Genomic DNA, 12,827 nt, shown 5'->3' with positions numbered 1-12,827 from the left:
ACCTTCAAATTAACTTCTAAACTTAGAGGTTCACATATTTTTGCCACTCATATACAAGTAATATTGGAACATTTTCCTGAATAAATAAATGGACAAGTATAACAGTGTATACACGTTTTGTATATCGTATATTCATTTTGTCTGCTCATAAGACTTTTAATAACCACTGTATGATCAGACATATTGGTACCCTTCAAAAATAATTCTTATTTTTCACTTAAACAAGAGAGACTCACATCTCTTACAAAGAGAGAAAGAAAGAGAAATGCAATCACTGCAATTGAGCTACAGTCCAGTCCTCATGCTGGGAAACAAAAATGGCTGGACTCAAATCACATGAGTGAACAAAGAGGAAAGGTTCATAACATCCATGCGCCTGCTTTCGTACCTGAGCAGCTGAGCACTCAGTTCTACAGTCTAGGTCATGTTGTAGTGGACAAATGGTCCAGAACAAGCACAAACACTCTTACTGGGGAAACATAATGGTAATAACACCTTGACACCAACGGCAAAAACAAAGATGCCTCCATTGCCAACAAGTCTCGTTCGTCTTACTACTGGTTTGTACATCTTAAACACAAATATACCAAAATGTATTTTAGGAAGGAAGGAAACTATCTGACCTTGCTCTGACCTTGATCCTGTCTGCTAAATCTCCCAACATCATATAAACCTTATAAACCTTCAATTACAGTAATAAACATTTGAGACTCAGAGGGATGTTTTTGGGGACGCAGACTAAATCCCTGTGGAACACCATATTGAGGTTTGTATTAAATTTAAAAATTCCCATCACTGATGATAAACTTTTGGCCTGAGGTTGTGACTTGGCCATAAGAGACCGACTCTATAACCTGCACTTAGCCAATGATATAAACGGAAGCCCTAAAACAAACAGAGAAAAGAAGTATACATGTAGGTTTTTAGAAAAAATAAGATTTATTTAACATGCGCCTGGTCATTTCACTTCCTGTTTGAATACTTGCAATGAACTGTAACATTTAACTTTTTCCACTTAAAGCAAACTGCATAACATTGTGTGTGTTTAAGAGAAAACAAGGCATCCGATACATAATGCTCATCCCTCAAATTGTCACACACACACACACCCCAAGATCGAGATCCCATCTGCCATTAGCCCTGATTGCATCTTCTTGTGATTTTCAAACTCCGCCCCAATTTCTCTGATTTGTTAGCTGTGATTTAGTTCACAATCTTAAAACATAATAAACTTGGATGGATAGAAACACTTGTGTCTGTGTGTGTGGAGGTTCGATTGGGTGCCGTGTAAAAACATAGATTAGGGGACAGACACACAGACCCAAATGCAGCTAACTACAATTTCTAACATTTTAATTAAATCGTAATAACATCCTACTTGTTTATTATACACTTATTAAGCATAGCTCCATATTTCCCTAGACTGCTGAACATGGACGTGTACACACACACACACACACATACACAGACTGTATATAATAATGTGTTTTTTCCCTATATTACATGTGAAGAGTCACTGGTCCTCTCAAAGTCCAGCAATGAGCATACGCACTTGAGAGGGCAACAGGAGGCACATATGAGAGAGAGAGAGAGAGAGTGTGAGTCAGAGAGAGACAGACAGAGTGAGAGAGAGAGTCAGAGAGAGAGAGAGAGAGCTTGCTAAGGAAAGTAAACTACAAACCCATCACCTTTATCCAGTTCAAACTGAAACATTACATCACAACAGAGAGAGAGAGAGAGAGAGAGAGAGAGAGAGAGAGAGAGAGAGATGATACACAGCAGCAGGAGATAAAATGGACAGAATAAGACAAATAGTATGGATAGAGAGGGAGACCTGAGAGAGTCCAGCATTAGGGGGCAGGTCAGAGCGAAGTTTAAAGTGCATATGTACATCCAGAAGTAGCTCTGACCAACCCTCACACTCCTCCCCTCTGTGTGTGTGTGTGTGTGTGTGTGTGTGTGTGTGTGTGTGTGTGCGCGCGCACTCAGTAGTCCTCCACCCAGCCGTTCTCTTGGATAAAAGCATCAATCACCTCCTTCATGGCCAGGTTAGGGATCAACTGGTCCTGGGTCAAGGGACTTCGAGTCACGGGGTCAAAATGGCCGACACGCTACACAGACAGGAGACAAAACACTTATTGGTTCCTTAGCAACTTGAGTTTTCTTTGTGTTATTAAGAGAGAGAAAGAGGACAGGAGAGTGAGGACTGTTTAAAGCTGCTATACCATATTCAGAAGCAAAATCGTACGCAATTTAATGTCAATATGAAAGGAGTGTGTCATCCTGTGTGTGTGTGTGTGTGTGTGTGTGTGTGTGTTACCTGTAGGTGCTCCTCAATATCTTTGCGGTCATATGTGATGCCGCTTGGTGTGATACAAGGTTCCCTCATTAACTCAAAACTGATCTTTCCACACAGATAGTCAGGGATCTCTCGCTTCTATACACACACACACACACACACACACACAAAGTATAAATACACACTCCATCTATTTTTCAACAGATTTTCAAGGCAATCGTTTTTGCCGTTCAACAGCTAGTGAGGAAAGCAATGAAGTTCCCAGCTTCTCTCTCACACATCACCCGTCACAACATACAAACGAGCGAAACCATCAACCTCACAGGCGGCAACGTTGCTCAGGAGGCAGTTAGTTCTATCAGATATTTCCCCTCATCACAATATGCAGTTTAACTTCTATTTAAGCACAAACACACACACATGCATGTACGCACGCACACACACGTATGCACACACATGCATACACACACACGAAACTCACCTTCCTCTTCTCATCCACTTGGGAAAAGAGCTCATCCATGTCTATCAGATATTTATCCTGAAACACACACACACACACACACACACACAGAGACACACACACAGACACACACACACACAAGATACAGATAAATACAGCACTGAATTTTCTCATTAATGAAACACAGAATCTGAAATTGTGGCTCACGTGTTTTGTTTTGATTTTGCTGATGTCTCCATCACTCAGATTGTCATCGCCCTGCTTCTCTCTGTAATCTTCGAGTTCCCTGCATGTAAACACACAGACACACACACGTTAAGCAGAGCATTGTCGGCGGTCTCACATCACTCAGCACTACATTAGTAACACACTGTGGATTGCAGAAACACTAGTTCATGCATTTGTTACCTCTAGGTTGGATTATTGTAATACTTTACTGTCTGGATGTTCCAGTAGGAGCATAAACAAGCTCCAGTTAGTCCAGAACACAGCAGCTAGAGTCCTAACTAGAACCAGAGGATATGAACATATCACCCCTGTCTTATCCTCATTGTATTGGCTTCCAGTCAAGTTTCACATTGATTATAAAACACTATTACTGACCTATAAAACACTTAATGGTCTCTCACCACAGAACCTGAGAGATCTTTTGTTTTTTTATGATGTCACACCTACATCTATCAAAAGGTGCAGGATATTTGTTGGTACCTCAAGTACTAAAGTCTCCAGCAGGGGGCAGAGCTTTTTCTCACAGAGCCCCACAGTTATGGAACAGACTTCTAATTAGTGTTCGGGACTCAGACACAGTCTCAGTGTTTAAGTCCAGGATAAAAACACATTTGTTTAGTTTAGATTTTTATGGATAGCTTTTCTTAGGTAAAGGAGCAGATCTGGAGGGTTCATGAACTGGGATGTCTGGATGTTGTCTCTTTTCCACCCTCACAAGTCACTCAGGTGCTACACAGATAAATTGAATTTGAATTGAATTTGGATTGATTTACCGCTCCCTTTCAGCCAGGATCAGTTTGGTGAGATAGGCGTGCAGCTCGTTCTCCTGGCTGATGCGCTTCTCCTCCATGCTGTTCCAGCGCTTCTTCTTAGCGTAACGCAGGGCGCTGGGAATGTCATCGCCGAAGTTCAGTCGCTGCTCTTTAGCCAGGTTATATGCTGTGTTTAAACCACAACAGCACAACAATTAGTCCACATATTTCTGAGAACATTTTTTAATAGAAAGATAAATGCATGCCCTAAGAGCTGACTGAATGATCAGTTATTTCTATTTAAAATGCATCCTATTATTATACCCTACTTCTGTGAGGAAAATAAACAATACTTTATATTTAGCATATATATATATATATATATATATATATATATATATACACACATATATAAAATACGTCTATTATCTATATTAAAGTCTTTAAAAGGTGTGTCTGTACCTCTTTGTAGATTTCCAATAGCCTCTTCGTAGTTCTCTAGCTCCAGGTGACACTGACCCAGGAAAAAATGTGCTTTCACTGACTGGCTGTCGAGCTCCAGCGCAAGTTTACAGTCAGCCAGAGCCTTATCATACTGCTGCAGCTTCACGTAGCACAGTGCTCTGTTAGTGTAGTACACCGCCACTGATGGGTTCCGGTTCTGCACAAGAACAAACACACAACATTTGGCACATTTACCTACTGATGGTGTAAAAATCTATGTTTTTACAGTAAAGCAAGCTTCTGGAGGACAGTCAGAGCTACAATGCCATCTAGTGGACAACAGGAGATGCGACTGCTGTCTCTGAATTTACTTGTACATTTGCACTGGTACATGCTTAATGGCAAACTTTGTTATGTACCTCTACTAGGCAATGACAGTAAAGTTCTGTCTATAAACACAAATATAACATACATGACTAATCACAGAGTTGACTGCCGTCCCAAAATAATCACTCTGGAAAGGTCTGAAAGCCGTCACCAACAAGACCTTATTGTTTCTTCCCCCAGACAATCTACATGATGAACAGTTAAATGTTCCCCATTACACAATAATAATGTGTAATAATCTTATATTTATTTATTACCACCTCCACCTGAATACATCCTGCATCTCATTCTGTTCTATTCCATTCTACAATCTATAGCACATACAATTACATTTGTACAGACAATTTACTTATTTTTCAGTGTATTATTTTTTTGTATATTTGTATTTCATGTGTAACAAAAGCACCTTGGCAATAAAACTCCTTCTGATTCTAATAATCACAAAGATAACTACTATACTAACCCATTCAGGTTCACATACATCTATTCTAATGTCTGACTGCACTCTTAACACACACTCGCACACACACACGCACTCCCACTCCCACACGCAGGCACACAATTACTCACACGCGCGAGTACTCACTCACGCACACTCGCACCCTCGCAAGCACATTCAATCACACACACACTCTCACATACGCACTCTCACACACGCACTCTCTCACACACACACACACACACGCACTCTCTCACACACACACACACACTCTCTCTCTCTCTCTCACACTCTCACACACACACACTCTCACACACACACGCACTCTCTCTCACACACACACACTCTCTCTCTCTCACACACACACTCTCACATACGCACTCTCACACATGCACTCTCTCACACACACACACACACACACTCTCTCACACACACACGCACTCTCTCTCACACACACGCACACACACACTCTCTCTCTCTCACACACACACTCTCTCACACACACACACTCTCTCACACTCACGATAGCTTTACTGTAGCAGGTGACGGCCTCCTGGTACTTCCTACAGAGGAACAAACGGTTGCCATGCTCTTTGAGCTCCTGGGCTGAGGAGCAGCTCTTCTCCGGGCTGCCTGCCATCTTCTCCACGGGCTCGGCACCGGCCGCCGCTTCCCCGTGCTGTTTCCCAATCCTGTTCCCCGTCTCTTCAGCTAACACACACACACACACACACACACACACACACACACCAGATGAATGTATAACTAACACGCTGCACATCTCTTTAAAGCTACCTGTTAACATGATGCTACGTTAGCTCAGTAGCTATTTAGCTAATCTTTGGGATTGAAGACAATTACGCACGTCATCGTTACCAAATTCCACGATAGGTTATTAATCAGTGTAAAATCTTTACATAACGTGTGATCTAGAACCAGGTGGAACACATAACGTGTCAATATTAAACATGGGGAATTAGTGTGACATAATGAGCTACACGATAAGATGTAGAATTACTGAGTTCTATTAACGCCGAATAAACACGTGACAGTTGATATAAGACCAGTGTGTATGTGGTGTTCAGTGGTGTTCAGTGGTGTTCAGAGACGTACCGGGTGTAAATACAGCTCCCTCCTGTCCCGCTTACACAGCCGAGCCACACTGGGAGCCTCAGCCGAATAACGCTAATGCTAATGCTAACGCTAATGCTAACGCTAACTAGCTCTGCTCCTGCACAAGTCAATTCCTATAGCTCCTTTTCTGCCTGTAGTTATATAATTACCACCATTACGGAAACAAACGATTTAAAAATGCTCCCATGTTTATCCAAAGCTACAGAGATTCAGACAATATGTCACCGTGAAACAGTCATTTTACAGATTGTTTTGGTTACATGACGTCCGGCGGCCATGACAGAAACTTCAGTTACGTAACGAGACGTCTCCAAGGAAGGTCGTGATTGCGTCATCACGCTCAACCGGACGAACCGCGGTGAAGAATCGACTCTTTCGAATCATCCAAAAAACTCTATTATGGATCAAAAGTAACCAAATAAACTCGTCTTTAAAAATCTCATTTAAATCGTTCGACTTTCATTAAAGCCGCTTTATACTTTGTCTAAATGGCAAAAACTTTTGTAAAAGATTATTGTGTCAGCAGCACTTATTAAACCCCTGATGATGAACATTAAACCATCATTTATCACTAAAACCTTTACTACTGAATACTGAAGATCCCACACATCAAATACAAAGGAATAATAAACATACAGATGTCCTAAAGCCACTATTGTTTCAGTGGTTATACAGCCGTTATGTTTTATGGTTATACAGAATAAAGCTGGCAGGATTACTGTTAATTAATCCAACACAATGAAATAGATGGTGTGCTGCGGTGTTATTTCATGGTCAGGGTCAGAAATTACACAGCAAATTTTGTAAGACATCTTTTAGAATACAAAAAAAAAACTGCATTAAAATATCAGTGGACACGCTCGGTGTTCTGGGGTTTAACAAACACACACAACAAGCTGGAGTTGATAAAATCCATTTAATAATGCGTTAGAGAGGGACGAGAAGAATCAGAGCAGGTTTATAAAAGAAAAGCGAGTGAAATAAGGAGTAGAATTGTGCACCATTATGAGTCCTACATTATTAAATTCATCACGCGGTACTCTAAACTGCTCCTGTAGAAGTGTGGGGTGTCGATATCTCCACCTTTTGATTGGGAAATCATGCGGAAGCTGCCCACGCACACAAACACACACGCACGCACGCACACACACACACACACACACACGGAGTGTACAGGTCCACAATTAATTTCAACCAACAGGCTGAATTCAGTAAAAGCTGTTTTAAACCCCAAACAGAATATAAACACTACAAAGACCAGAATGCACTGGAAAACATGGTGCAAAGCAATGATGTTCATTCCACTGACAAGGATGTGGGGAATAAAGAGCAGTGACTCAACACTGCACTCATCGGTGTATCAGTAAATAAAAAAAAAATAAAAAAGCTGAGGGAGGAAAGAATATGTACGCATAGCCGTGTGACACACAGTAGTTCCCATGATAACTGTGACAGATGATGTCGGGTAACGGCCCTCAGAGCTCTCCAGATTCTCTGTCCCCGGAGCGACGGCACTCAGTCCTCCCGTTAAGACGGTCCCGTGAAGACCTGGAAGGGGGAGGAAGGAGAGAATAAATAAATAAATAAATAATTAAATAAATAAAGAATAAGGGAAAAAAAACAACAACATTATTCAAGTATCCAATTTGTCTCCACAATGCAGTGTCTATTTATTTGTGAGTGTTCTCTGAGAGTGTAAAGTACCTGTGTGAGTGTTCTCTCTGAGAATGCGAGTGAGATCTGGAGCGTGATCGGTGTCTCCTGCGTCTCTCTCGGTCTCTAGATCGAGATCTTGACCTGCGTCTCTCCCTTGAGGACGAGCGAGATCTCCTTCGTCTCCTCTCCCTCTCACGATCACGAGAACGAGACCTACACACACGAATTAAGATTCTTTTCAAAACTAATAGAACTCCTATAGAACTATTCAGACATCTAATTCAGACACGTGTAAAAAGCACACAGATTCAAATCAATGTGTGTGTGTGTGTGAGTGTGTGTGTGTGTGTTTCTGACCTCCTGCGCTCCCGACTGCGTGATTTGGTCCTGCAAATACACAAAGAAAAAAATTCTATTAGGTTTGCCATGATTATCAATGTAGTATTTAGTATAATAATAATGTACAAAATATCAGCCCTGTGGTTTTACCATTATCCTATTACACACACACACACACACACACACACACACAGTGTACTTGTAAAGCTGGTGTGCCTCACCTCTTCCTCATCCTCTCCTCACGCTCTCTCTCCTCTCTCCTCTTCAGTCTCTCCTGGTTTCGTTGCTCCTGCTTATCCAGGACCGTTTTCTACACACACACACACACACACACACACACACACACACGTGTCATACAAAGCTCGATAGTGTCTTCCAGGTTCTGTACAAGTCACTTCTCACACCTTCAGCTGCTCCAGCTTTTCTCTGATCTGGATGAAGCCCAGATGCAGTTTCCCACCAAAATGGTCAGCAAGGCGGCGATCGTTGTCATGGAGACCCAGATAGGCAGAGCAAACCTCACACACACGGAGCTTCTGCTGCTGGAAACTGGAAGCAGGCATAGAGTTCCTGTATTCCTCCTGCACATATACAAAAATATTCCCTTTGAGTGAGCAGGCACAATCCTGTCTATAAATACACTGAAGCCCTGTGCGTGCATATGTGTGTGTGTGTGTGTGTGTGTGTGATGTTCTGACCTCAGCATCCTTCTTCTTCGTGCGCACTTTCTCCACTTCCTGTAGAACCTTCTGAGCTTCATCCACGTTCCCCTCAGCACCAAGCTGCTCTGCCTTTGCCAACAGTTTCCCGATCTCCTCATTCAGCTCGTGCACCTTCTCTGCCTGTCACACAACACACACTCGAGTTTACACAAGAACCATGTACAGAATGTGACGGACAATTACACAGAGTACGAAAAGCTATTAGAAAACACTTGTGTGAAGAATGTGTTGGGTGACATCACCAGTGTAACAGAATATATACAGTGATTTTATAATAAACTAACCTTAGCAGCGACCTCGGCGCTGATCTCCTCCTGAGTTTCAGCAAGGCGTTTCTTCGCCAACTCGGTTCTGTGGTCGCAGTCGGCAATGAACGACTCCAGATGATCCACAGCCTGAACACAGTGCGAACAGACGTCACAGAGCAGCCGCTACACGTGAACTCAGTCATACGAACACAAAGTAGAGCACTCACGTCCAGTTCGAAGAACAGATCTCTCTCTTTAGACGCGATCTCATAGTCGGCCCTGAGAGCTAGGTCGTGGATCTTGGAGCACTCGCCCAGGTCCATACGCTACAGAGACAGGGGAGAGGAAGCTCTGTGTTACTCTCAACAGGAAAGGTTATAGTGCACAATATTAGGGTGCCAATAGTTCTAGCATGTACTTACGGTTCCAGAAAGGATGTCATGTGGACAGCAGTTCAGCAGATGAGACTTACACACTCGCTCGTCCGTGAACTTCACCCGCTGTCGGGACTCGTCTCCTGAAACAGCAACACGCACATGCAATGAGCGAATACACACACGCACACCTGAACACGCCTCCCACACACTCACACCATTACACACTGCTAAACCTAGGGGATATGGGCGGGGCCTCACTGCAGGGGATGATGGGGATTAACAGATTAAGGATCAACCTCTTCACAGGGAGTTCCTTGATGAGGTGTTGTTTAATATATTTATATTTACACAGATTGCAGAGGTGAAGGCTATCCGAGGTGAGGACAGCCTGGTCATGAATCTGAGCTACACACACTGGCTGATCGCTGTGTTTAACTGAGGCAGTGGATGTGTATTGTTTACGTCCAACTTAATAGGCTTAAAAATGGAAAGCAATATTTAACACACACAACATCGTTACCGCAGACTAAGTTGAGAAAGCCATACAACTGTCTGTCTTTTAGAGCCAGGATTCACACACGTACGCACCCACGTGGTTACCATGTACCTCGAGGATTAAAAGCATCATACACTAAAAGGCAGGTTGGATCTGACCAACAGGGTTTCATAGTGATCATTAAAACCATCAGAAACATAAATGAACTCTGGTTTTTAATCACTCACTATTGTGCATGCCAATATTTTTAATAAAAAGAACAAGGTAACATTTTATTGTATAGTAATTTATATGTGGAGGTGAAAATGTTCGTGATAAACATGTTGTGTATGTTAAATATCATACAGTATTACACAGATGATTACCAGCTACTACCCCTTCAGTAAATAACATGATGAAGGAAGTATCAAAGGAAACAAAAAAAAAAAAAAAACAACAAATTAAGATGAAAATAAGAGCATGAACTCAGAGTAAAGTGTTAGTTTTATACACACTGCGAGCTCGAGCGCTCTCTTTCTCCCTCTCCCATACTGTACCCGCCTGGAGCTCCAGCCCTTCGGTGGCCTTATTAAAGATTAACAAGCTTTTCTTGACCAAACCTGTAATGAGGAAGTTGGGAATCATACACAAGAGTCAAAGTGCAGAGCGTCGGCGCAGGACTGCCTTGTTTTGTTTTTTTTTTATTTAGTCCTTGTCAGTCAGCGTGTTCTGTAGCGCAAACGGCGGTGGTGCACGTTAAAGCCCGCCTGCCTTTTGTTTTTATAGCTGTTTACTGTGGCTGACAAAATAATTTGTGGTAAAGCAAATATCATTGACTACCATTGCTGTGTGATTATATTTGGTTCATAACAGCGTTAAAAATCATGTGTGACTCACGGCTCGATGAACATGAGGCTTTTCTGCAACTCCCGTGCAGATTGATGTAGGCTGGCAAAGATACACTGAACCTTAATGAATAGAATAAAGGGGCCACAATTGTTCAGTCTGCAGGAAACATGAATTCAGCTCAGCACACACACACACACACACACACACACAGAAATACACACACACACTTTCTCTCTGTGGCAGTGGAGACCCTCAGCTCGATTCACACTTCATAATTTAACTCGCTCCCATTGGCCACTGATCATGGCTGAGGCTGCATACATCACTTCCTAAAGCACGATTTCCTCCGAAATGCCATTTAACGGTCATAAAAACAGAACGATTAACGTCTCAGACTGCGAGTGCTGCTACGACTGTCTGCTACGATCCACCAATAGGAGGAAGGCAGAACAGCTATAGATACAGCAATAAACAGACTGAATATATTATATTCCAGCCCACTGTGAAAGACTGAGTGTGTAGATCAGTTTCTGTACAAGCTGATTATCCTGATCACGGAACAGCGTTTATTATTTAATCTCTACTGTTAGAGGCTCTTCGTCGTGACGTTTAACCTACGAAGTAAATATCAAATAGATGTAAACAGTCTGATATCAAACTAAATCTGGAAAGTGGTGTGTTTTTGTAATTACATAAGTTCTTTAAGTAAGAGAAGCGCATCGTGTCTTTAGATGATTTACAATGTGACATTAGCCATAATTACAGTTCTTAAACCATCTAATGACATTGTCTAGTTTTATGTACAGTGTCCACACTTATACAGCATTAATGTACATGGTTGTACCTCAAAAACAAGCACAAATCATTACTGTGATCGATCATTTCTGATTGTTTTACTATTAAGTGCTGAATTAATTAAAGATATACCAGTTAACTATAATATAATAACTAAATGTTAAAGACTCGGGTAAAATAATGAGAATGTGTTATTAATAGAGTAAACTTTTATAAGATATTACCGTATAGCAGCTATGGCCATTGTTCAGTTAGCTTAGCATAGGCGCTATTGGCCGTTTTCTGACAGGATTCTTAACGTTTGTTTTGCTTTTGTAAAACTAAAGCACTTTTAGTACTAACAACTGTAAAAAAAAATAAAAATAAAAATAGTGCTTACATCATAAATATCAGATGGGTATAGTCACGGTGTGATATCGCTGTAATCTCGCTGTAAGATCGCGGTTTAATATCGCGGTGATAATTTGTGAGATATCGCGGTGTAATATCGCGATATTTGATCGAATGAACAGATTACATATTGTTTATTCGACACAGCTGTAATGTGATTAATTAAAGCTAGCTGAAACACTATATAAGGTAATATAATATATATACACGGTACAGTTGTATATTATATGTTTATATCTGTAGTTCCAGTCCTGTACACACACAGTAGGCCCTGACTGTGGGCGATTAGCTTAGCATTAATGAGCTACATAAACAACCTGCTGCAGCTCTTAGTGTTCGTGCTGTAACCATTAAATGTGTGCATTTCGAGAGGAAATCTGGTGTTAATGTCCGTGTTTAACAGTGAGATGCACATAATAAACCACATAAAGGTAATAAACACAGTGAGCGGGTTTCGCCTCTCCAGCCTCTCAATGCTAATGCTAATGCTAACTGGTTACTCACCGTCCCTCGCTGTGCCCATTAACTGGTCAAGCAGCGCTCTCATCTGAGCCTGAGCCGACATCCTCACACCGAGCGCACACACACCACAGTATACAGACTTTAAATGACCGTGTGAAACAACACCAGTGTGTATTAAATACAGCTCTATCAGGGGGAATATGGCCCCTCCGACACCGCCGTCTCTTCCTCTGTCTGCTCGGAGCGCGTCACACCACCGAGCGGCCAATCAGCGCGTCAGACGTCATCTTCAAAGAGCAGCCCGACAATAAGAGGCACGTGACTTTGTGTCTCACTGTGCACATACACTTAGACTAATATTTTTAATTAGG

At 41.9% G+C, this 12,827-nt stretch overlaps 2 protein-coding genes across 3 annotated transcripts; both read right to left on the bottom strand.

Moving 5' to 3' along the window:
* Positions 1-920: 920 nt before the first annotated feature.
* stub1 (STIP1 homology and U-Box containing protein 1) lies at positions 921-6,449 on the bottom strand. The gene is made up of 8 exons (XM_060869471.1): positions 6,123-6,449; positions 5,533-5,720; positions 4,202-4,400; positions 3,761-3,926; positions 2,967-3,045; positions 2,781-2,837; positions 2,321-2,437; positions 921-2,111 (listed from the first exon to the last, which is right to left on the bottom strand). Exons 2-8 carry the CDS (start codon positions 5,647-5,649, stop codon positions 1,986-1,988), a joined length of 861 nt encoding a protein of 286 aa, XP_060725454.1. The 5' UTR covers positions 5,650-5,720; positions 6,123-6,449; the 3' UTR covers positions 921-1,985.
* Positions 6,450-7,045: 596 nt separating this feature from the next.
* On the bottom strand, positions 7,046-12,700 carry luc7l (LUC7-like (S. cerevisiae)). Of its 2 annotated transcripts, XM_060869470.1 has the most exons (11): positions 12,499-12,565; positions 10,858-10,928; positions 9,531-9,625; positions 9,336-9,434; positions 9,145-9,255; positions 8,837-8,980; positions 8,543-8,719; positions 8,360-8,448; positions 8,157-8,186; positions 7,848-8,012; positions 7,046-7,691 (listed from the first exon to the last, which is right to left on the bottom strand). In XM_060869470.1, the coding sequence occupies exons 4-11, from the start codon at positions 9,429-9,431 to the stop codon at positions 7,619-7,621; spliced, it is 885 nt and encodes a 294-aa protein (XP_060725453.1). In that variant the 5' UTR covers positions 9,432-9,434; positions 9,531-9,625; positions 10,858-10,928; positions 12,499-12,565; the 3' UTR covers positions 7,046-7,618. The 2 variants fall into 2 exon arrangements, with proteins under 2 accessions (XP_060725453.1, XP_060725452.1); XM_060869469.1 differs by lacking the exon at positions 10,858-10,928 and having other exon boundaries at positions 12,499-12,700.
* Between the last annotated feature and the right edge of the window lie 127 nt (positions 12,701-12,827).

The sequence above is a fragment of the Tachysurus vachellii genome, chromosome 5, assembly GCF_030014155.1.
Source record: "Tachysurus vachellii isolate PV-2020 chromosome 5, HZAU_Pvac_v1, whole genome shotgun sequence".
Classification (NCBI taxonomy): domain Eukaryota; kingdom Metazoa; phylum Chordata; class Actinopteri; order Siluriformes; family Bagridae; genus Tachysurus; species Tachysurus vachellii.
The sequence above is the reverse complement of the archived record's forward strand: the minus strand, read 5'-3'. Positions and strand labels throughout refer to the sequence as shown.